The sequence below is a fragment of the Chenopodium album genome, chromosome 12 (assembly GCF_948465745.1).
Source record: "Chenopodium album chromosome 12, dcCheAlbu1.1, whole genome shotgun sequence".
NCBI classification, from domain to species: domain Eukaryota; kingdom Viridiplantae; phylum Streptophyta; class Magnoliopsida; order Caryophyllales; family Amaranthaceae; genus Chenopodium; species Chenopodium album.
The window spans coordinates 620448-645304 of NC_137845.1; the positions used below are offsets into that span (position 1 = coordinate 620448).

General features: G+C 35.4%; 3 protein-coding genes across 3 annotated transcripts; 2 read left to right on the forward strand and 1 right to left on the reverse strand.

Moving 5' to 3' along the window:
- The first annotated feature begins 566 nt into the window (after positions 1-566).
- On the forward strand, positions 567-5038 carry LOC145572731 (uncharacterized). Its single transcript, XM_081631702.1, has 4 exons — positions 567-1181; positions 1281-2060; positions 2780-3772; positions 3869-5038. The coding sequence occupies exons 1-4, from the start codon at positions 567-569 to the stop codon at positions 5036-5038; spliced, it is 3558 nt and encodes a 1185-aa protein (XP_081487828.1).
- Positions 5039-7795: 2757 nt separating this feature from the next.
- On the forward strand, positions 7796-15986 carry LOC145571466 (proteinaceous RNase P 2-like). Its single transcript, XM_081630503.1, has 6 exons — positions 7796-9617; positions 10137-10238; positions 10367-10539; positions 10955-11075; positions 11879-11947; positions 15486-15986. Exons 1-6 carry the CDS (start codon positions 8730-8732, stop codon positions 15732-15734), a joined length of 1602 nt encoding a protein of 533 aa, XP_081486629.1. The 5' UTR covers positions 7796-8729; the 3' UTR covers positions 15735-15986.
- Positions 15987-16573: 587 nt separating this feature from the next.
- Positions 16574-22818, reverse strand: LOC145571467 (alcohol-forming fatty acyl-CoA reductase-like). The gene is made up of 10 exons (XM_081630504.1): positions 22740-22818; positions 22412-22515; positions 20677-20879; positions 20089-20189; positions 19603-19795; positions 18095-18256; positions 17882-17963; positions 17419-17688; positions 17071-17198; positions 16574-16880 (listed from the first exon to the last, which is right to left on the reverse strand). Exons 1-10 carry the CDS (start codon positions 22816-22818, stop codon positions 16727-16729), a joined length of 1476 nt encoding a protein of 491 aa, XP_081486630.1. The 3' UTR covers positions 16574-16726.
- Between the last annotated feature and the right edge of the window lie 2039 nt (positions 22819-24857).

The window sequence follows — 24857 nt, forward strand, 5'->3', positions numbered from 1 at the left end:
GAACCTCTCCTTGGGCCATACATTGCCACCACTCGCACTGGCGCACCCTTCTCTCTCCGGCGGTGCTTAGATTATTGATTTTAGTTTTTGTTTCTAGTAAGCTACGATATGTTAGGAGAAAAAAGGAAATTAAAAAAAAAAGTCTAAATCATTAAAGAACAACATAACTCGAATTATATGATATGTTCCGATAGAATAAGTACTCGATTATGAACACCCCTAGGGTTTGTGTCGATCCAGGTTCTCTTAAAGCCGAGTAAACAATTGATTTATTGTCACACTCATTACTCAATAAAAATTATATCAAGTATATTTACAATATTTTATATTTAATATTATGGAGATTTATTGAGGATATATTTTAGCAAGATATATTTGTTTCTATCTTTTATATTGTTTCCTTATTTCTAGTAACCTAATTAAGGTCACACTAGGAATAAGAGTTGTATATATATGTTTCACCCCGATTAATAAAGGTTAAGCCGTGAGTTTCCGTAATTCTACATGGTATCGGAGCAAGGTTAATTTTTTTTTTCCTCTGTTTTTTTTCCTCTGTGTGTTCGACAATGTCAGGGGATGTAGAAACCCCTCCATTCTTGCCTTCTACCAAAATTGAATCTAATTCACCGTTATACCTTGGACCGCAAGATCGGCCCGGGGATTACATTACATCACAACGACTCAAGCTTGATAATTTTCATGAGTGGGCACATGCTGTACGAATTTCTCTGTCTTCCCGGAGGAAATTCGGCTTTCTTGATGGAAGCATCACCTCCTTCTCACCGCCGTGTACGAAGGACGATTGGGTTACAATTCATTGTATGCTTGTTTCTTGGCTTATGAACACCATTGATCCCGAGGTAAAATCCACGCTTTCTCAATATGATAATGCCAAGAAGTTGTGGGATGATTTACATGAGCGTTTTTGTTTAGTTAATGGTCCGAGAATACAACAAATTAAATCGGATATTAATCGTTGTGAACAATTAAAAAATATGTCAGTGGCCGTGTATTATAGCAAATTGGCAGTGTTGTGGGATGAACTTGATAAATTAGAACCTTTAATTGCTTGCAATTGTGGAAAGTGCACATGTAATGTAGGCCGTCAACATGCTGATCAACGTGATGGAGATCGCCTCCAGCAGTTTCTGCTCGGTTTATATTCCGAGTACTATGCGTCTGTTAGGTCCAATTTGTTAGCTCAAGACCCCCTGCCCTCCTTGCTTAGGGCGTTTCAACAGGTGGCTCAAGAAGAGAAGGTGCGGGGTATCTCTCGATAGAAGGAGGAGACCCCTGCTCTCGGGTTTGCTGTTCGTACGGGTGCTGGAAGAGGCCGTGGTGGTGTTTCTGACCGCCAGTTGCCTGTGTGTGAAAAGTGTAAAAAGGTGGGACATGAAACCTCGAAGTGTTGGTCCGATAAAACTTGCAATTTCTGTAAAAAGCGTGGGCATGAGGAAACTCGATGCTATGACAAGTATGGGTGGCCGGAAGGTGGTGCTAGCAGCCAGGGGGGGCAGCCACCTGCTGGCCGTGGTCGCGGGGGTCCGGTGAAGGCCAACGCGGTTGTTGGTAGTAATTCAAGCTCGGATGATTTGGGTACTTTTGCCTCGGGTCGTTTATTCTCAAGTGAACAGTGGAAAGCGATTACGGGATTGATGGGTAATGCAACAATTTCCGATAATCGGTTGAGTGGTAAGTTTGATGAAACCTCTTGGATTATTGACACGGGGGCTACTCATCATGTGACCGGAGAAAAACATTGGCTCTTTGATACAAAGAGTTTTGAATGTCCTGTTGGTTTGCCTAATGGGGACACGGTGTTGGCATCTCTTATTGGTTCTGTGTGTTTATCGGACAAGATTACTCTCACCGGAGTACTCTATGTTCCTAATTTGAGTTGTAACTTAGTTTCTGTTTCGCAACTCAATGATGATCTTAATTGTACTGTCCAATTTAACTCTTATATTTGTGCTATACAGGACCAAACGAAGGAGCTGATTGGAACGGGAACTAGGAGGGACGGATTGTATTACTTTAGCAAAACGGATTTGGTGCATCATGTGAGCGTTGCAAATTCAGAGTTGGAGTTGTGGCATCGTCGTATGGGTCATCCTTCCGAGAAAGTAGTTAAGTTGCTTCCCACAGTTAGTAATAAAGCTTGTTTAGATAAAGGATGTGAAGTATGTATGCGTGCTAAGCACCCTAGAAATAGTTTTCCTTTGAGTGATAATAAAGCATCTAGAATTTTTGAGAAAATTCATTGTGATTTGTGGGGCCCGTATAGACATGTTTCCTCATGCGGAGCTCGTTATTTTTGACAATAGTTGATGATTATTCTAGAGCTGTCTGGATTTATTTATTGAATGATAAAACAGAGGTTCTCCGTATGTTTTTGATGTTTGTTGCCATGGTAGATAGACAGTTCTCTCAAACCATAAAAATTGTGCAAAGTGATAATGGTACGGAGTTTAATTGTTTGCGTGATTTCTTTGATACTCCGGGTATTATTTTTCAAACTTCTTGTGTGGGAACTCCGCAACAAAACGGGAGGGTTGAGAGAAAACATAAACATATTTTGTCTGTTGGAAGAGCTTTGAGATTTCAAGCCAAATTACCCATTTATTTTTGGGGTGAGTGCGTTCTTGCTGCAGCTCACCTTATTAACCGTACTCCCACTCCGTTGCTACAAAATAAAACTCCATTCGAAATTCTATTTGATAAACCCCCTATGTTTGATGCCATTCGTACTTTTGGGTGTTTATGCTTTGCACATAATCAGAAAACTAATGGAGATAAGTTTGCTAGTAGAAGTCGAAAGTGTGTTTTTGTGGGCTATCCTTTTGGGAAGAAAGGGTGGCGTTTGTATGACCTTGAATCTAAGGTATTTTTTGTGTCTCGGGATGTTAAGTTTGTTGAAAATGTGTTCCCGTTTGCTACTCCCGAGGATGTAAATATTGTGCCTCATATGTCTGATTCGGGTCACGAAGTTCATGATGATTTTGTTGAATTTGAGGATACTCAAATTGATGAGGGGTGTCGTGGCCAGGTGTGTGATAATGTGGGTGGCTCGGGGTCAGACCCGCAGGTGAATCCCGCGGGCGCGGGTTCGGCAGCCACACCTCATGCCAGCCCGCAGGTCCAGCCCGCGGGCGCGGGGTCTGCGCCTGTACAGCAGCACGGTGCTGCTGCCACTCCACAGCACGTGGAGCAGCACGTGTTGCTGGACGAGGCTGCTGCCACTCCACAGCACGTGGAGCAGCCACGTGATGACAGCAGTAGTACAGGGGCAGGAGCTCCCTTGGGACGCGGGTTCCGAGAAAAGTTTCCGAATGTTCGACATCGAGATTTTGTGACTCACTCCGTTTTTGCTAACAATCCGGCTCTCTCCACTCCGTCCAACACTTCTTCAGGTACTCCGTATCCTTTAGCACATTATATAAATTGTGACAAGTTTTCTGTGAATTATTGTAAGTTCTTGGCAGCTATTGTTGGTGGTCATGATCCGAAATCTTTTAAAGAGGCCATGAAACATGAAGGTTGGAGGAAATCTATGCAAGAGGAGATAAGAGCTTTGGAAGATAATGGTACATGGACCTTAGTGCATCTTTCCCCCGGTAAACGTGCACTAGGGAGTCAATGGGTGTTTAAGACAAAATATTTGTCTAATGGTGATATTGAGCGTCTCAAATCTCGGCTAGTTGTTTTTGGCAATCATCAGCAGGAAGGCATAGATTATGGTGAAACATTTGCTCCAGTTGCAAAGATGACAACGGTTTGGGCTTTTCTTGCAATTGCAGCATCGAAGAATTGGGAACTTCATCAAATGGATGTGCATAATGCTTTCTTGCATGGTGATCTTGATGAGGAGGTATACATGAAATTACCTCCCGGGTTTGAAAGTGCGGATCCTACTTTAGTGTGTCGCCTGGATAAGTCCTTGTATGGGTTGAAGCAAGCACCGAGGTGTTGGTTTGCAAAGTTGACTGCGGCTTTGAAAGGGTATGGTTTCATTCAATCTTACTCTGATTATTCCCTTTTTACGTATACGAAAGGCAAAGTTCAGATTAATGTCTTAGTATATGTTGATGATCTTATAATTTCTGGTAATCATTCCGCTGCATTAGTTGGTTTCAAGGCTTATCTGAGTGATTGTTTTAAAATGAAGGATCTAGGTCCTTTGAAATATTTTTTGGGCATAGAAGTTGCTCCTAGTGCTTCAGGTTTATTTTTGTGTCAACGAAAATATACGTTGGATATCATTTCTGAAGCAGGTTTGTTAGGGGCAAAGCCGAGTGGTTTTCCCATGGAGCAAAACCACAAGCTCGGTCGTGCCACAGGTGCGTTTCTTGAGGATCCGGAGGCATATCGTAGGTTGGTTGGTCGTTTGATTTATCTAGGGGTCACTAGACCAGATCTAGCATACTCCGTACATATTTTGTCTCAGTTCATGAAAGAGCCACGCATTGAGCATTGGGAAGCAGCTCTTAGAGTTGTTCGTTATTTGAAAGGCACCCCGGGTCAGGGTATTTTGTTGAGTGCTACTAGTGATCTTACTTTGGAAGGTTGGTGTGATGCAGATTGGGCGGCGTGTCCTCTTACCCGTCGATCTATTACAGGTTGGTTGATATTTTTAGGCCATTCTCCTATCTCTTGGAAGACTAAAAAGCAACCAACAGTGGCGACTTCGTCTTGTGATGCCGAGTACAGGTCAATGTATGCAGCTACTTGTGAGCTCAAGTGGCTAAAGGGTTTGTTGCTAAGTTTGGGTGTCCATCATCCTAAGGCAATCAAGTTATTTTGTGACAGTCAATCTGCTTTGCACATTATTGCAAAGAATCCGGTCTTCCATGAAAGGACCAAACATATTGAAGTTGATTGTCATTTTGTGCGAGATGCAATTATAGACGGCTTAATTTCTCCATCGTATGTTCCTACGACTACTCAATTGGCCGACATATTCACGAAGGCTCTTGGGAAGTCTCAGTTTGATGGTGTTTTGTCCAAGTTGGGCACTTTTGATCCTAGCGCTCCAACTTGAGGGGGGGTATTGAGGATATATTTTAGGAAGATATATTTGTTTCTATCTTTTATATTGTTTCCTTATTTCTATTAACCTAATTAAGGTCACACTAGGAATAAGAGTTGTATATATATGTTTCACCCCGATTAATAAAGGTTAAGCCGTGAGTTTCCGTAATTCTACGAGATTTTAGACAAAATGTCCACTAAGCTAATTGTAATATTAAAAAACAAAAAACTCTATACTCACTAAAGATATATTATTATTGCCCAATACCTTGTGCCGTCAAATTATATCTACAACACAGGGATGGAGGGAATTATCGCGCAGGAACCAATATTGATGATTTTGGTGTATATATATATTATTACTGTACAACTAACTAAAGATTGCTATCCATTATAAAAATTTTGTCAAAAATCGTGCACGGATCTAACTAGTTAATACAATATAAAGAGGTTTATTTATACTTTCAAATCATTATAAAGCCCGACATGTCACTTTAAAGATCCCTAATTTGGCGATTGTATAAGGTCTCGGTATAAATGTTGGACGGATTTGACTCATTTATAAGTGGGGGCTCCAACCCGTTGAAATAATAAGGGGAAAAAACCCGATGAACATAGTTACTGTGACGTGACAAAATGGGTCCTCTACTCCTCTTGCTCCCTTCTCTCTCTCAGTCCTCCATTGAAGCGCTCTTGACGATCTCCATTGAAGCGCACTCAACACCGCACTTGTCATTCTCCATTACTAACTATTTCTTCTGAGGTAAGTTGTTTCTTTTACTAGAAAATTTCACAATCTAGGGTTCACTTTCATCTTATTGTCAGTATCTAGGGTTCATCTTTGATCTTATTTAGTTTAATAAGTTTAGGCTTCGAAAATCTTAAGTTTTCAACTATTGCTTCTAAAAATTTGATGATTGGAAACTTTACAGCAACTAGAGAAATTCACAGAGAACTCAATTCATTTTTCTGCTCCATTCTCAACTTTACACGTCTAATTTTTTTTTTTTTTTTTTAATCTTTTGCTCTTAATAATTGCGTCATTTTATTTAATTTTTGATTAATGCGACGTAACCCTAATTTCGTTTTTTAATTTTCGAAAAATTTGGTGTTGATGGGATTTGGATAGAGTTTTAGTTGCATTTTAGTATGTGATTAAGCCGATATCCCTAAAATTATGAGATAATTGAATCAAATTTGGTTGCTATTGTTTTGGACAACCCTTTAATGTTGAGATTGGGCTTTGAAATTAGACCTTTTCTTTCTCAGTTATTCTTCCTTGGTTGAATATTAGGTAAATATACAATTAAGTTGTAATACGGCTACTAATTATTATGAATAAGCAATAATATAGGTAGAATACTACTCCAATATAATTTAGTCACATATTAAGTACTAAATTATAGGAGGGGAGTGTGAAAAGTACAAATTGAAGTCATGAGAGCAAGGCGGCCGCACAATAGCTAGTAGGCAATACTCCAATACTACAGCTATATTTTACTAGTAGGGAAAACTAGTAAAGTTCAATTATATATATACCTACATACAATGTAATTTTCCGATTCTAGGAGGACCTAGGATCGATTCTCACCCCCGTCCTCGTGGCTCTCTAGACACCAAAAAAAAAAAAAAGTAGTAATTTTCCAGCAATGTTGATTCTGTTTTTTTTCCTTTTTTTTTTTTTTTTTTTTTTTTTTCTTTTTGGTTTTTGTTCCCTACCAACACCATCAAGGTAAGACGTCTAAAATCATTCAAAACAAAAAGGTAAGACATCTAAAAAAAATAATAAAAAAACATAAACCGAATATCACGTTACCCATTCCGATAGAACTGGGTGCCTGACTATGAACATTCCTAGAGTTTGCCTTCTGTCTTTTTTTTGTTTTATTCATACTCTGTATAATTCTAGTTGCTATACAAGTCCTCTTTTTGGTTAGTAGATGAGCAAGAGCATATGTGATTATGAGGATAATTAAGTTGAAAATAAGGGGCTACCTTCAAAAAAACGAAGGGACTACTTTATACTCATCCCAACAAACTCAATTTAATACTCTAATTTGAATTTTGAGTCTTCATAAATGGATGCTATACAGAACATTTATTTTTGGTTCATGTAGCCGACTTTTATGGGATTAAGGCTTTGGTTGATTGATTGAATTTTGAGTCTTCAATATAATAAGGAAAAAACACTAATTTGACTAAATTTCACCTATTTTGTACACTAATCCTTAGAATTTTTTTAAAATTCATATTGATATGCACTTTTACACATGAAATTTTCACAAATTTTTATTACAAAATTATTGATCTTTAACAATAAACAAAAATAAATAAATTGGTCCAATGATCATTACTCATAAGTTGAACTAGTGTCCTTCATAATTTTACTTTGTATTTTATTTTCTCCTTAATTGCGTAGTATATTCAACATTAACAATTTTTTTTAGGAAAATTTGTAAAAAATAATCCCAACTTTGATGTATTCGCTTTTAATAAGCCCAACTTGCGTATTTTCAAAAATAATCCCAACTTTTCCATGTCTTCGCTTTAATTAGGCCCAACAGGTTACTTCACTTAAATCACCTATAATTCCCGGTTACGGATCCTACGTGTCATTAGGGTCATCTTCAACATCAAGGCATCTTAATCAAGGAAGAAAGCCACCCACCACCACTCACGCGCAACCGCTGCTGTGCTGCACCTCTCACCTAACACAAACCCGAGCAGCAGCGATTTCCCAATCACAAACCGCCACCATTGCGCCGCATCAAACAACCATCAATAATCGCCCATCAATCAAACCACCAACCAGCACCCGCAGCAACCCAATTCAGCATCTGCAGCAACCCAGACCACCTCTGGCGCGGCCTTGGGTCCTTCCACCCCTTGCAAATTTTCGGGAGATTACTGGGAGATGCCTAGCCGCGGCCGCTCCGAGTTTCGCATGTGAGTTGTACGGAATAGCTTCAACGGTTTAGATTAATTCAATTAATCTAACAGCCAGGTTTATTTATGTGATGAGGATTTTGCTGATTGATGATTGCGAACGGTGATGATGCGTGGGTGATGATGATGGAGCAAAGCAGCCAAGAGAGGAGAAGAAAGTCTGATTGATTTTTGGGGGATTTTCGTGGGTTTTGGTTTGTTTTTCCTTTTTTAGTTTTGTTATTTAATTATTTTAGTTAGTTTTATGTTCTTGGGAGTGTATGTTCTTGGCTTAGAAGGGGAAGGAGATGATGTTGAGAGAAGTGGTTGGGGTGATTACTGTGCAATTCATTTTTTTGGGAGGGAAATTTCCTTTCGTGAGTCAACAGAGTCAACAATGCATTAAGTTGACAATTGTAGCCGGTTACCAGTAAATTGGCCTAATTAAAGCGAAGACATGGCAAAGTTGGGATTATTTTTGAAAATACACAAGTTGGGCTTATTAAAAGCGAATACACCAAAGTTGGGCTTATTTTTTACAAATTTTCCTTTTTTTTATTATTCATATTCATTTTTTTCCTTTTAAATTTATTAGACACTCCAATGACCTTTTATTTTGATAATTTTTATTCTTCTAATTGCAGCAATTACCCCCAATTTCTCAAAACCTTACAAAGCTTCATCAGTAGAGGTTTAACATTCCTTTTACTCCTCCCTATTTTTCGGCCCACCCACTAGAAAAAAAACCCCTCTTGTCTTTTTTGTTCTTCCCAACAATGAAGAAGAAACGAACCCCAGAAACCCAACTACAATACGAACTAGGTACTTGTTCCAAGCAAAACGATCTCAAAAAAGCAATTTCTCTTTACAATTCAGCTTTATCCCAAAACCTCCGTCTCTCTCATCATCACTTCAATTCGATCCTCCATCTTTGTTCGTCACCTGAATCTCTCTCCTCTCCCAACAAATCATTTGCTCTTGAAAATGGGTTTCGTGTTTTCGAGCATATGCAATCCAATAAAATCCCACCAACTGAGGCTACAATTACCCAAGTTGCGCGCCTTGCAGCTGCCAAAAATGATCCAGATTGTGCATTTGAGTTGATCAAATGTGCAAGGGATAAAGGGGTTTTGCCACGGTTGAGGACTTATGGTCCTGCATTGTTGAAGTACTGTGAGAATTTGAGGATTGAAGAAGCTTATGGTGTGGAGGAGCATATGAAGGGTAATGGGGTAAAGTTAGAAGAGGGAGAATTGAGTGCCCTTTTAAGGGTTAGTGCTGAAGTTGGGAGAGAGGGGAAGGTGTATGAATATTTGAGTAAGTTGAGGGGGGTGGTGAGGGGTGTGAGTGAGGAGACTGCTGGGGTTGTGGAGAAGTGGTTTCGAGGGGCGAAGGCGGCCGAGGTTGGTGTCGAGGCGTGGGATGTTGGGAAGGTGAGGGAAGTGAGGGAGAGGTGTGGGGGTGGGTGGCATGGGATGGGGTGGTTAGGGAAGGGACCTTGGGAGGTGAAGAGGGTTAAGATTGGTGATATTGGGGGATGTTGTGGGTGTGGGGAGCGGTTGGTTTGTGTCGATATCGATTGTGGGGAGACCGAGAGGTTTGCGCAATCAATTGCTGGTTTGGCTATGGAGAGGGAAATCAAGTCTGATTTTAAAAGTTTTATGGTGAGTGTTATGTTTGCTTTGTTAATTTTATTTGAATGATTGTGATTTGTTTGATTGTAGGTACATTAACTTTGATTTTTTTTCCTTCTTTGAGTTAGCATTTGTTTAGCTTGATTTCTTGATTTTGTTCTGCCCTCAAACATTCTAATAACACTACTAGAGTATATTAAAAACATTTGTTAACTCTGGGTGCTAAGATGTGTTAACTTTTTAAAATTTTGTGGGAGGAAAAGACTGTAGTGCTTTGAACAATCTAATGGAGGCTATGACTGTAAAATATATATGGAGAAAGATTTTATATTTGTAAGAGCCATATAAGTATATTATGTTTAGCTACTTTTATCATTTTTGCTAGCTAAAGATAAAGAACCATGATGGAGAGAACTGGATATACAATTGCCGAAATGTCTGATGGAAATACTTAGTGGGAGATAGCTTAAGCTATTGTAGTTCACAGCACTAAGCATCGTTTTATTATTCTGTTCTTAGAGCTCATGTTGCTCTTGTATGTTGCTGCAGGAGTGGATTGATAGCCATTCAGGTTACGAGGCTATAGTAGATGGAGCAAATATTGGGCTCTACCAGCAAAATTTTTCGGAGGGAGGGTTCAGTATCGCACAGGTGAAACATTTCTATTTGCTTTCTGTATTTCTGTTTCCGTACCTTTGTTGTTGGCATCACTTATCTATGTAACACAACTAAATTTAATTCTTTATTTTGCTTTTGTCATGGAAATTGTAATAGAGCAGCTTGAAGCTGTAGTAATGGAATTGTATACTAGGAATAAAAGGTGGCCTTTGGTTGTCTTGCACAAGAAACGTCTACGAGCATTCCAGGAGAATCCTTCCAGTCAAAAACTGCTTGAGGAATGGCTATCTCAAGGCATACTCTATGCTACACCTAGTGGATCAAATGATGATTGGTGAGGATTTCCATACTTTTTTTGCATGGGCATTTCACGTCATTGTTGTTCTATTGTAACCGAGAAAGTTGGTTGATTTTCTATTTTTTTGGTTATTAGATTTGGTCCTCGATTTAAATTTTCATGAGTTGCGAAGGATTTTTTTTTTTTTATTATTATTTTAAAAGTATAGTTATTTAAACGTGCTGTTTGTGAACAGTGTAAGATCTTTATATCTGACTTTTATTTTCTGACTGATAACACCTTGATTAAACTGGATTGAGTCCCAAATTTATCAAATTTCATCTGCCGATACTTATTTCCAAATTCCTGTAATTGGCTAGATGATCCTTTTGTATTATTATATAAAATATCTTTAGTGTTTTTTTTATCTCTCTTGCCTACACCACTAAAATTTTCATTTAAATGTGTTCAGGTATTGGCTCTATGCTGCTGTGAAGATGAAGTGCTTGCTTGTCACAAATGATGAAATGCGTGATCATATTTTTGAACTCCTTGGGAGCAGCTTTTTTCTGCAGTGGAAGGAACGGCATCAAGTATGTACTCGTTTCTTTAGTAGTTGAGTGACAAGTTTCCCATGATGGGCATATTGGCTATACCGTGACTGCTGATTTCTGAGATAGGGTAGAAATGTTAGATCAGTTTTTGTGATTTGTGGTAGATATTTTTGTTTTACTCCAATTTATGGCAATAATTAATGCATGCGTGAACTGATCTATTTGTGAACTGATTATTTGAGGAAATTATGGTTAGCTTAGGCGTCAATTATTTAGATTTGTGGAGTTGGAAGTTTCAATCCCTGGAGTTTGTATGTTGTAACATTCATAAAGTATCATCTCTTCTTTTGGTGGGAAGTTAGATGTTATTCCAACTAAACAACTGCCAACACATGGAGATGATGTTATGGGGAGGAAAGAAAGGGAGGGCAAGGAATTACGGGAATATAGTACGTACCTCATGAGGAATTCGGTTTGATGTGGTATCACTATCATTATATTGCTTCATTGAACCATCGTGATTTGTTGTATTGGTGGTAGAATTTTATTTGCTGCATTATAGATTTATAGGTATAGCCTTAAGAAATGACTATATTTTAACCTTTGGAAAGAGAACCTGTTAATTGTACTAGTCCATGTGTGTTTGTTTGTTGACTTGTTTCTTATTATGTGCAAACTTTGTGCTTCTTCAAATTTGTTACTATATTGTACTAGTCCATGTGTGTGTGTCCATCAACTTGTTTCTTATTATGTGCAAACTGTGCGCTTCTTCAAATTTCTTACAATCGTTTATAGAATTTCATTTTTCACCTCTTTAATAAGCCTATTATTTGATTTTGTAGGTCCATTATACGTTTGTGAAAGGAGTTCCCAACCTTAAAATGCCTCCAACATACTCCATTCTTATTCAGGTATTTGTTTAAATCTTGGTCTCATCTCTTTTTTCTTTCTTTAAAAAAAAAAACTTTGCGTCTTATTTGGCATGTGAGAGTGAATGGCTGGATTTGGGAATAATAGGGTTAGCATGAAATAATAGTCGACTGTTGGTATGTGAAAAGGGAATATATATGGGTCACTTTAAAGTCTCTAGTGGTTGGTTTTTAGTCAAGGAAGAACGTTGGAGGAAACATATATGTGTGCTTTGAGTAAATTGGTATTAGAGTATATAAATCAGACCTAGTGACTAATTAGACTGGCCCTCCTAGAAAGCTGCCGTATTGAGGGTAATTTGTTTCCCTACCAAATTTAAGAACATCTTCAAGGAGTAGTTAAGTCAATTATGATGACTGTGCTTTTTGGAAACTGTAATGTGTGTTGGGTAAATTGGTGTTAGGGCACTTTAGTCATGCTCTTTTTCTGGTAGGACATCTTATAAGACGAGTGGGTGGGATATCCTTGACCCAAATCAGCTCCCTAGGGAACCAAATAGGTCTAGAATAGGTTGTCCTAATCCTCTCACAACAGGAAAAGGTGAATAATATATTGCATGTGACCACCCTTAAAGTGCTGGTCCTCAAATTGTTGTTGGACCATTAGCTAGAGTTTAGGCTGATAATGGATCGAGTCCTGCTGACATGGGAACTGCAAAAGGTAATGTTATTGGGCGTGCTAGAGAGGATTTTTTATGGCTTGGTGTCAAATGTTGTTTGCCATGCTCGATGGCTCAATGCATACTGATGGGAAAAGGGCTAGAGTTTGAACTTTAAGAACTTCTTATATTTGGAGTTTTCTCATTTTACATACTCCGTAGCTGTTTCAAAGGTTTATACTTCTGTGAGCTATGTTTTGGTGACCACTCTTGTGTTGGAGAGTCAGGGTTATCTGTTAAATGTCATCCATTTGTCTTGGTCAGTTATAATTTATAAACCTTATAGCTAGAGTTTTAAATCATGATTTAATTGTGGATCTGTTTTAGCAGACATTGTGGATCTGTTTTAGCAGACATTGTGGATGTTTAGTGCAGTGGCCTTGTTGGTCTATTATTACAGTCATGAAAGCTACTTTTTTTTAAAAGATTATAGCCAAACTTTTATTTTCTAGCTTTAATCTTGTTTTTTTTTTGGGAAGGTCAAAAGAATCTGAGTATGTTTGGTACTTTGGTTCACCATCAAAAAGGTTAAGGGATTTGAAAGTAAATAGAGGGAGGAGCACAATCACATCAAACCCATTTTATTAGTTACTGGTCAATTGGTCATCCTTTTTTAACCTACCCTTGTTCTATCCTAGTCCCCCCCTTCCTCCATCTCCTTCTTTTGACCATCCTCTTTGATCAGTATGATCACTTCATCAGTCACTCCATAATTCCCTCCCTTTTCGTTATTTATGATTACTATTAACGTGAAAATACCTATATAACCAAATAGTGGGAAAAATATAAAGTTTTTTTTATCTTAAAAGCATCAAACTCCAACCTTTCCATCTATGTATGTGATAGCTGTGAGTTGCAACCAAGATGTAATGAGATTTCGTTTTTTCCAGTAGCCATCAGATCAATAAATAATTTGCTTCTACGTGTGATGCATCTAACGGTCATCTGAGCCCAGTTAGCAGTGACTCCCCATGCCATAGCTTTTGAATTAGTGTAATATAAGATATCATTCCATGTTTGATCATATTCATATTCTTGTATTAAGCTTACATTACAGAGCCTAGTTTCTGTTTTATATCCCTGATTCAAGACTCTCAAGAAGATACCACTTTGAAATTGAAAAGGGGGCAATTGATTATGCATAAAGAAGCTATGTGTTATTATCTACCTTAACTTTAGGCAGGTTTATGGATTTTGCAGTGTTCTGAGTAAATAATATGCTTTGGGTATATGGTGCTTTGTGTCTATGGAGGCCTTAATGGAGAAAGTCCTTTTTTGTTTATTTATTTTTTTATTATCCATCTGTGGTTGGTGTGGATATTCATGAGGCTAAGGTAATAGTTGGTGATTGTGGATTTAGAGGTAGGAGATGGAATAGAAAAGGGGTCCATGGATGAACCAGATTTTAAATATGTGTAGATGGTTAACCTCTGTTAAATCTTCTTTTGATGACTACTGTTAAAAGGATAAAGTTATTGATTAGTTAATAAGTGAAGCTTTCCTCATAGAAGTAAACTATTATATTCGATGTTATTGGCCCCTTGGTGATCTGGTTGTGCAGCTTGTGGTTATCTTACTCCCATATATAGTGACATGTTATATGTGGCTGAGTTGTCACTGAGTCTTCATCTTTGTTTATAGCCATCTAGGTATTATAGACTTATTCATAATATTATAGACTTTAATTGGTGAGTGCCCCCCACCTTGAAATGGGCATATAATATTATAATGTATTAGATGGGTTGTAAGCATTTTTGTCACTCGTAACCCTTGTGCCTATTTCCATTTTATCTTCACATAATCTGTCACTTGTAATTTTATGTCTGTTTGTTTGTTGTGAGCTTGGGGAATGACTATATAAAGACTGTTGCTGTTGTGCAGCTATGCCTTTCAATTCGAAGGTGTTCAGGAAACTGTAATGTGTGTGTTAGGTAGATTAGTGTTGGGGGACTTTAAGAGTTTAAGTCATGCCATATGAGCTGTTAGAATAGCCTTCCTACGTTAGGCATCTTATGAGGGATTAGCTTATATTTGGCAGGTTTGAGTTGCAACGCAGAATCTCAAAATTAAAAGATGCAACTTGATCTAAATGAGCTATTCAAGGATTCTCCATAAGTTGATTTTTAAAAGTGAAACAACCTTGTTGAGATATCTAAAATTCTATAATGCCAAATGGAAATTGCAAACGACTTGTACCTGGGTTCTAGGAGGCTTTTAGCCTAAGGCTTTAGTTCATTTTGTGTGCATATATGGAGATTTAGTAGTGTTGGATAACATAATTTCAAAAAAGTTTTGGCTCTTCCTATATGGGGACAATTGGTGTTTGATGCTAGGAGATCCCATTGGCTATTCAAGGGTTATCTTTAGGTGCTCTTTATGAAGGCTAGAAATGTCGTGTAAATTCAATCAATGTCAGAGCTCAAAGATTATTCAGAGCCAGAGGGCAATCCCATAAGATGCCATATTAAGGGAACCCACCAGTGATACCAAAGGTATACATCTGGGGCAAGTTTTGGAGAGTCTGTTGGGAACTAAGCTATCACCTGCTGTATGGGATATGTGTTCCTAGTTTTTATTTCATTTAAAGTTCATCTTAATCTAACTTGGATTACTAAAATTGTCCATGAATGTGATTATTAGCCTTATCATGAGATTGGTACGACTTCTTGACAACTTCTGAGATAATATTATGCAGTTGCTTTCACCTGCTTTCTGTCATTATTGTGCATCCGGGGTGATCATTATATTGTGATATAGTCTTTTCATTGATTTTGCACCTACTCTATTATTTTACATCTTTTGATTGGATCATGTAATTGCTCAAACTGCTTATAGATTTCTGGTTCATATCATTTCTGCAGGAATCAGAGAATGGATCTTGGCATATCCCAATAGCCAGTGAAAACACCGACGAGTTCTCAAGAAGTTGGCTTTGCATCACTAGGCCGAGTAGTTTTAGCAACTCTTCCAATTCGGGTGAGTCAATGCATGTTACATCAAAAAATTGCAGCAACGGAGGCCAAGTTTCTCATCACAGTTCTGGAAATGGGGTTGCATCCCTGACTGGTAAAAGGAAGGAGAGAGATCTATCTCCTTCAGGACTGCATTAGTTCATCAGTAACAATTTATTTTATTTTTACTCCATTGCACGGCTCCTTTTGCTTCTCCATGGCTATGAAATAGATCATTACCCACAATTTACAGCCACATAAAGTATGCACGATATATCTTTTTTTGACCTGACTGTAACAATTTTTTGAAGAGGGAAACTTTCAGGCCATTATATGTCAGACTGTTGAAATTCGCTTGTACTTATTTGGTGGTATATCACAAGTTAAATGACATTTTATAATTAACAGGTATGTTATTAAGCCTTTGAGGCCCTTGACTGCCACTATACAATACTAGAGTAGTAGGGTATTCTTTCAAAAAAAAAATAGTAGTAGGGTATTGGATGATTTTTTTTTTTTTTTTCTTATTTGATTTATGAAATCTAAAGCTAGATTACCTGTTAACATATCTACACTCTTTATATATTGCAGAAATAACCAATAATTTTAGTCTCGTTGCAAATCATATTGTCAACCATAAACGAGTTTTTGTTATTGATTAACCATTAGTCATTAAAATTTCAATATTGCACAATTCTGTTGCAAAGAGAAGCTTGAATTCATTATTGTCTGAAATTGTATGTAAAATTGATTCTTTCATGTATCAAATAATAATGATAATATTGACATTGTCACAATATATAGGTAAATGATCAAAATAATTCATAGGTACCCTTTTTTCGAGGGCAGAAGATACAATAGATATATAGCTTATTAATTTTAATAATAATGTCATAATGATCCAAAAGATAGGTGAATTACTTCCTAATCTCCAGGACTCTAACACCAATAATGGATTAGACTGTGATCAGGCATAGTAACTTGATTACAGCCCCAACTATAGTAAGCACATAATTAATAAACATATTGCAAATTGTGTAATAAATAAATTTAATTAACTTTTCTTTGTTTTAAACACTTGGACCGACTTTGTTCCTCTGCTTAATTATTGCTACTGAAGCTGCTGCTGCTGTTGCGACTTGCGAGTAGTTTCATTTGAAGACGTACTTTACTAAACAAGGAAGATGAGTGTTCATGAAATAGTCTTCCCAGTTAACAGCTTTAGGATCAAAGTAGAATATATCTGTTTCCAATCCTCTATCTTTTGCTGCCATCCTTAATTTCTCAGTGTTGCTGTCATCATATCTGCAACATATTTCAAACTCTGTAAGACATTTTTTTCAGAAACGGTTTTGTGCAACATAAATAAAGTCTATAGTACTGCCTCATCGGGAATTTTTGTTGTCACATTACTAGTTGATTTACACTACAAATGTGATGATTAATTCTGGATTGAGGGAGTATAATTCTATAAAATTGTTTCAGCATAACTTACAAGCCCTTGAAGAACAAATATGGTCTGTAAATTTCTATCAGCCGCATCACATGGTTGATCTTCCTGCTCTGTTCCAGAAATGTGCCCTTAAAGGATTGACAAAACGCAATGTTCGCTATTTCGAGGGCCTGTTGAGAAAAAAATTATACCAAATCAATACCAACTCTATTATTATTGTAATTGGGGAGAAAAAAAAAAAGATGGCCAACATTATTTTAAACAAGTAATTTCTGCAAGTACTGGACAACTAGCCTGGGTTTATAACTTCTTATGCTTCATGATCATATAAAGAACATTATTATGTGTTGAATTTGATCGAAACAAAGTTTTAGGAGATAAGCGCGGTACCTTCAAGGGTAATAAGTAATGAAGAGTAAGGTATCGCTTGAAGCTAGCCATGGAGCCTAAGACCCTAACATGGCTAACTATGACAGGTTTTCCATCCTTGTTAATCCATGGATGCCTCCTGAAATACTGGTAGGCTACATCATGAAGTGTTGTCAATGAAGTCGGATTTCTTACTGATGATCCAACTTGGTATATCCTTGGATTTCCAGGTTGATTTGCATGAATCATGGCTGCTACTATGATTGAGTTGGCTACCATATCAGCAGGAATCTGCACATCGAGTTGGCTACAAATCATACTCATAAAACATTAAACCGAATATAAGTTTTTTTATATTATAATCATTCCGTATGCATGCATTATATAATGAATACGTATGTAATTGTGAACTAACTTCATTACAATTTAAAGATTAGTATAGAACGATAGATTACTCATTTAGTCGTTTTTAGGGTGACCTTACCACATCAACAGTCGAGTCGGGGTCGCCTACGAAGCATGGCAACCTCCCTTTACCATAAGCAACAGCTAAACTGTCAATAGTCCTGCAAAAATTTTGGTGCAAAAGTCAGTATATATTCAGTATTATATATTTATATGAGTATTTATTGTTTGTATCTAATGACTCGGGGCATTCACTAGCATTTGTCATAATATTTAAGAAAAAGTTGATTACCTAATACCTTCGACCCAACCAGGGAAGGGTTCTTTATAAGTGCTGGTGACAATGGTCGGACGAATAATAACAACAGGAATGTCTCCCTTTTCATGGAGTAGCACCATCTCCCCTAACGCCTTTGTAAACACATAAACATTTGGCCATCCCCAGTGCTTTGCCCTGATAAATTAATTAGTAAAGCACAAATTAAATTAATACGGAGTAATAATTATAGTTTGTGTATATGTTCGTGGAGTGGTGTCACGAAAAGAATGGTGCGTGTAGTGTTATTACAAAGAACATGGTGATCCGGCCTGAAAGTACAAATTAATACTGTGTACGAGATTGATCAAAACTATCGTAAAAAGTGACTAGTGTTATATGATCCATTACGAGTCTTGGTCACATCTAAATCTATAAATAGAGTTACATTGTGGTATGATGTGAAGTAATTACAAGGTCTATCATCAACATTATTAAATTTATATATCCTTATAGTACAACCTTTTTTCTCGTATTAATGTTAATATCAAACTGTCTTATTCATCATTTTTTGGGGGAAAGTGTTTTTGTATGATCTCTATGATATAGGACAATATTTATGAGTAAATCTGTGTATGAATAAAGAAAAGGATGTTACATATTGTGGAATAAATCTATCACATGCATGTTGTTTCAGTAAAATAAATACGTAGTAAATTAATTAGTTAATACTATTATTGAATGAAGATAAGACATTAAGACCAGAATCTAAGAATGTGAAGGCAAGCAGTTGGTAGTTGGTCACTGGTCTAGAACTGATTTAAAACAGTGTAAATGAGCAATATGAGTACAAATTTAGTCTTTAAAAAAAAAAAAAAAAAAAATCCGTAAGGTAAGACAGTAGAAATGGCTTAGCCAATTGATTTGAAGTTGAAACTGATTTGAATAATGTCAGCCCTCAGAAAAGATTGTAGACATTCTACAACTCAACCTACTTGTGTTTACGGAGTCTAATCAATACTCTCTCGCTCCCTTTTTATTTGCACCTTGAACTCATTTCTTATAAGAGTTTTTTGAATCAAATGGTACGAAATAGTTATAACTTAAAAGAGTACATTAAAGATGCTCGAATAATAACTAAGATAATTTCGTTGTACTTGATCAACCATAATATTCATCCATCTCTTGTAGTGTCTCTCTCTCACATTGGATAGTCAGTCAGTCGTAGCTAGTAGGCTAGTAACCTTAGTAAAGCTAATTTCCAATGGTTCATAAGAATTAATTTATTAGGCGGCAATGAAAGTTACAGTATATAGTAGGTACTTCCTAATTAAGAAGTGTAGATAGCGGGCCAATGACACACTAACCTATTTAACTTAACTCTTGACATGTGTATTCTGTAGCTATCACAGATTATAAGTCAATTCCTTGTTCATGTTATATTAAAGTCAATTAAATTATTTACGGAATTAGATTTAGTGTCGGTTAAATCGTAACACTAAAACTAATATTATGTTTCAATGTCAAAGTTAGTCTTGACATACCTTTCAAGGCCCATGTCCCTCATAGATAACTTGATAGTATCTGCCGTGGCTCCCTCAGCTTGAAGCTCCGCCAATTTGTCCTCAACAAGTCTCTTCTCGGCTTCGATGTCTAGCCCAGGTCTCCCATTCAATGTGTCTCCCATGAAGTAAGGACTCTCCTTTACTAGTCCAGCCGTTTCACCCGAAACATAAGCTGAAAATTGTCACCTCTAATATTGGTCAGCAAGAGTCTGATTTAGATCGCTAGCTTAAATATTGTACAGTATCAATAATTTGACTTAACCCCGACACATCTTACACTCTCAAGTGTCCTGTGTTCTTACCATGTCACGTATGTATGTATTAATATTTAATTTACATGTGCTCCTTAATACGAAGTATAATTTACTCGTAATTATTATGCATAAGATCAAAAACGTTGATTATGTTATCTAAACCCTAGAAAGGTAACGATGATACGAAAATAAACTCAAATTTTGTACTAACCAGTCGATACTTGGACGAGCACCTCCAAGTGTTTACATTTCTTAGCAAAGTCCAGTACATGCTTGGCTCCGAAAGTATTAAGGTATAACGAAGCATCATACCTGTAACAACTTTTTCAATTATCTCAAGCATTTATTATAATCATTCCGTAAATAAATTAAATTTTCTAACACGAACTGTTAGCCACTTAACAAGCTAGGGTAAACGAAGAAAAAACGTTAACATCTGTATTAATTATCAAGTCCCTTTTTTAGTAATTTTTGGGATCTAGTTTATTAACCAAATAAGAATAACACGGTGGTTTAAGTAATTGTTAACTACTCGTATTAAGTAGCTATCAGCAGCTAGTTAGGTTACTTTATGGATAAATTAGGTTATTTTATGGATAAAGAAGTTAGACATACACTACTTAGGTCATTTTCAATTAAATAAAAATCTCACTTATAATAAAAAATAGTGTATGTTATTTAAATACAATAATTTTAATACAACTATACAAGTACTTCCCTAAAAAAATAATAGTATAGAGTAATAATGAAGTACTAACATAATTAATTACTTAATTATATTTCTAATTAATAAGTGTACCTTTCATCAAAGTTGGTAGTTGCAGCTAGGTTAACAATAACATCAACATCACTCCATATTTCTTCCTTTAATTGAGATTCATTGATTGCCAAGTCTTCACAAGTTATATCACCTGGCACCACTGTCACCTTTTCTTGTATGAAGGTATTGAAGTTTGCCCCCATCTTTTGCTTCACAACTTTGAACAAGTCTTTTCCAATCACCTAATAAACACAAAAAGTATTTGTACTTAGGTTATTACATTGCTCTTTTCTTTTCCAATTTCACTTTTTATTTACTCTATTTTATTGACAATTTGTTTGGACATAAATAAGAAAAGAATGCAACACTTTTTGCAAGGTCATCTATGAATTATTATGTTATTCGTATTTGAATAAATCATAATCAAGCACCCTCACCTCCATCTAGATAGTTATTTTATATTTACACATATATTTCTGATCCAGCACATACATTTGAAAAAGGTGTTACCCTTAAATATATACTCCGTAATATATATAAAATCGTAATTGCTCATGATTAAACTTTGTTTTATATACACTTATAGTTATATATGATTGATGAGTTAAAGTTTTATAAAATAACTATTCCGTATATATGATATGAATTCTTTATGTTACCTTGTATAATGTTATATCCTTAATCATACAATTTTGGGATAGTTTAATAACTATTATCATACAGAATTGCATACATGGATAAACCGAGTGAACAATCTCGTGAGTTAGTGGAAAGATTTTAGCTGCTTGCATTATACCATTAATTAGTTTTTGTTAAAATCTAGTAATCAATGTGCCAAAACAGAAATAACAATTTCTTAATATAGGGTTAGATTGTTAGGTAGGACACTATTTATTCATTCAAATAGAAAGAAAGAAAGAAAGATGTGACAAAGTTCAAACATTTCTAAACTGCAATGGCAAATCATATCAACCTAACACTTTAGCCTGAAAAAACCACCAAATAATAACAGATTTCAGGGAATTGACAAAAAATAAAAAAAAAAAAAAAAAAAAAAAAAAAAAAAAAAACCCACTTTATAGCATATGTAATAATTTCTTCCATTTTTACTGGTACTCAGTAGTAGTTACTGAAACCAACTACCCTCCTGACCCAATAAGGACACCCATTAACTAAGCAAAAGTAGGAGTATGTATGTAATTTGTCGTACTAAAGTTTTATACTCGTAAGATATATTTCCTTAAATAATCGTACATATTGTAGTATAGTTATTACAACATAAATAACATATTACAGTAACATGTTAGTAGCAATAACATACTAACATATGAGTGAGGTATTGGCCAAGTGATATGCACTTAGGACATGTGTATAGCCGTGTAGGTCACGTATTCAAATCTCACTCTCAATCATTTACAATATCAGGGTTCATTTGGACCAAAAAGAAACTAAAAGAGGAAAATTCTGGTGTTCTTTTATTATTAAAATAAAATAAATGTTCCAATTTGCGAAATATAATTCTTAATGTGACGCATTGATGAAGAACATATTGAGCTTCATTTTATGATAAAAAATCTAGCTAAAGGAACTTTTTATGGAAAAAAACTAGAAATTAAAAGACAAAAACTTGAAAAACACTAGCAACTCAATGTCTCACTAACCTTGTTTACGTGCTAAATAAACAAAAATACAGTAATTAGATAAAAGTAGCATAATGTTCATGTTAAACTTCATAAAAACAAGCTAAATTTTACAGAAAAAATATAATCCTTACCTCATTTTGCAATCTTAGTGAAGCTGATTTGTTATCAGCAGCTCTTAGTAGAAGATAAACTTTCTTCACATTAGGTTGAGACCTTAGCACCTTCTCTGCAAATACTACAAACCCAAAAGAAAGACGGTTGTTACGACTAGACCTGTCAAAATTCGACTCGATACCAACACCATGGTAAGAAAATCCCATCATATTTCTAAAATTAGTAAAACGGTAGTTTAAAAAAACACTTCAATTCAAGTTCATTTTTAACTTTACGTGAACCAACCCGTTTGACACGTCTAAATAACGTATAAATGAATAATAAAGAAGGGGAGCGATATCATACTCTTTGCTAGAAATCCAGCTCCACCAGTGACTAAAATGGCCTTGTTCTCCAAAAACTTCAAAATGCTATCTAACTCCATTGTTAGAGAAACAAAATAGAAGTTAAAAAAGAAGAGAAGATATAAAATGGAGGAAAGAAAGAATAAGGATAGAGAAAGAAATATTGAGAAATGAGCGTTTATAGGGTGAATAAGAATAATATGCGGGTATATATATAACATGTACTTGTATGATAATATAGGTGATCAGAAAATAGAAAGGGGTAAAAAAGAAAAGACAAAATAATAATAAGGTAGAGTATACGCAAGTAATATTAGTGGTGGATTAATATGATAGATTGATGATTTGGTGGGCTAATTTTGTAGTAAATATTTAATTAGAGAACTTGCATTATATAAATAGTAATGAAAAGCTTAGTTAGACCCACTAATTTGCATAAAATTAGCGTGAAATTCACTGACATACTTTACCCAATAGTTTGGGTAACGCGTGCATGTGGTTCATATTTTGGTCAATGAGTTTTTTATACTTTCGTAGTTTGTAGAGAATTTTTAATTTGGTGTGAGTAACTAGTTAACTACCCAATATTTGTCGATTTTTATAAACATTACTATAATATAATGCGACTAAATCTTAAGCTTGACTCTACTTCGTAAATCTGTATATAATAGGTATTTCGTATGTAGTTATTTTTTTAATCATTAAGAAGTATTTTTTTTAGTATAATATAGTTATATTTAAAATTGACATGTACATATATTGTCTAGTTACTCCACGTACTGATGACTCTATTGAATACTCCGCATAATAATTATCAATGAAAGATTAAGTATATACAATAATTAGCATAACCATCGAAAAACAAGTAAAAATAATTGGAAAATTTTGATTTTGCATACATTAAATTTCATTAACTTTTTCTTCATTCATTTGACTCTAAATCTCCAATTCCTCCAAATTCATATAATTATCTTTAATTTTAAGATCATGAATGTACACATTGTTGGCGATGTTAATTGTGGTAGTATATTACTCGTATAATTTAATGTTGTTTGCATTTAAGTTATCTGGCTTGTAATTTAACTAACTAATCGTAATTAAGAATATGACATACATAATTTCATTAAAAGACTATTTATAGTTATTAAAATATTCTCCAAGGACTCCTACTCTCACATGCATGCGCAATCTCCTAACATAGATAAAATGATATTTAAGGGAATAATCCAATGATAAATCCTAAGAATTCGCAATTTTTTTCAAATATTCTAAAATAGTGTACATATTGTAGGTCATTATCATACAAAAGAAGTCTAGTACGTATCATATTGTAGTTAATTATGTGCTATATTATGGTTTACGGAGTATGATATACCAATATTTCGGGGTTGAATTAGATTGTGTCGGATGAAATTTCTCACCAAACATTCTATATTTTTTTCCTCAATTGTTTTTGGAGGTATTTGTTATGGTCTAAATATACAACTCGCGCACCAACTGCCAGATTAATTTGTGATAAATAGCAGTTGAAATTTGATATATAGTTTATGCAAGTACGTAATTAAGCTATTAGATCATGCATGAGATGCCAAATGTGAATAGAGATAAATTGTCAAACATGCAAAACTTATGTTTCTCTCCTTTTCATTAATCAATTGTTGTTGAGTGGGCATCAATTAATCTATATTATATGCCTCAATTTTTTATTTTTTGCTACATAAATGAGTGCAATTATAAATTAAGTTTCATATATAGAAGCATATAATCGTATCTAGATAATCCCTTGGCCATACTCAGCTTTTCAAATATCGAAAAAAATAAATTGATTGCATCCTGTTGATATAATTCTTACGGAGTAATATTAATAATATCGTTGACATAAGAGCTAATAACCCATGACAATTTCAAGAATCAAAATGTAGGTATAAAAATCCAATTTTTTTTTTAAAAGAATTAAATCAATAAAAATTCACAATTTAAGTAATATAAATAAAAAGGAAAAAAAAATAGTGTTATGAAAATAGTTAATTCACACCAATTTTTTAGATTCATGGTCATATACCCTCATAGTATGAAGAAGGGATTTAGGTTAAAAGTTTACTTTATAAAATACAAGATT

Coding starts and splice junctions, on each gene's coding strand:
- LOC145572731 (XM_081631702.1), top strand. CDS start 567: ATGTCAGGGGATGTAGAAACCCCTCCATTCTTGCCTTCTACCAAAATT. Junction 1,182..1,280: donor ATTCCGAGTACTATGCGTCT/GTTAGGTCCAAT, acceptor ATCTCTCGATAG/AAGGAGGAGACCCCTGCTCT. Junction 3,773..3,868: donor CAGTTGCAAAGATGACAACG/GTTTGGGCTTTT, acceptor CTTGATGAGGAG/GTATACATGAAATTACCTCC.
- LOC145571466 (XM_081630503.1), top strand. CDS start 8,730: ATGAAGAAGAAACGAACCCCAGAAACCCAACTACAATACGAACTAGGT. Junction 10,540..10,954: donor AGTGGATCAAATGATGATTG/GTGAGGATTTCC, acceptor AAATGTGTTCAG/GTATTGGCTCTATGCTGCTG. Junction 11,076..11,878: donor AGTGGAAGGAACGGCATCAA/GTATGTACTCGT, acceptor TTGATTTTGTAG/GTCCATTATACGTTTGTGAA.
- LOC145571467 (XM_081630504.1), bottom strand. CDS start 22,818: ATGGAGTTAGATAGCATTTTGAAGTTTTTGGAGAACAAGGCCATTTTA. Junction 22,516..22,739: donor AGCTGGATTTCTAGCAAAGA/GTATGATATCGC, acceptor TTGGGTTTGTAG/TATTTGCAGAGAAGGTGCTA. Junction 16,881..17,070: donor TATTTGTTCTTCAAGGGCTT/GTAAGTTATGCT, acceptor AATATGTTGCAG/ATATGATGACAGCAACACTG.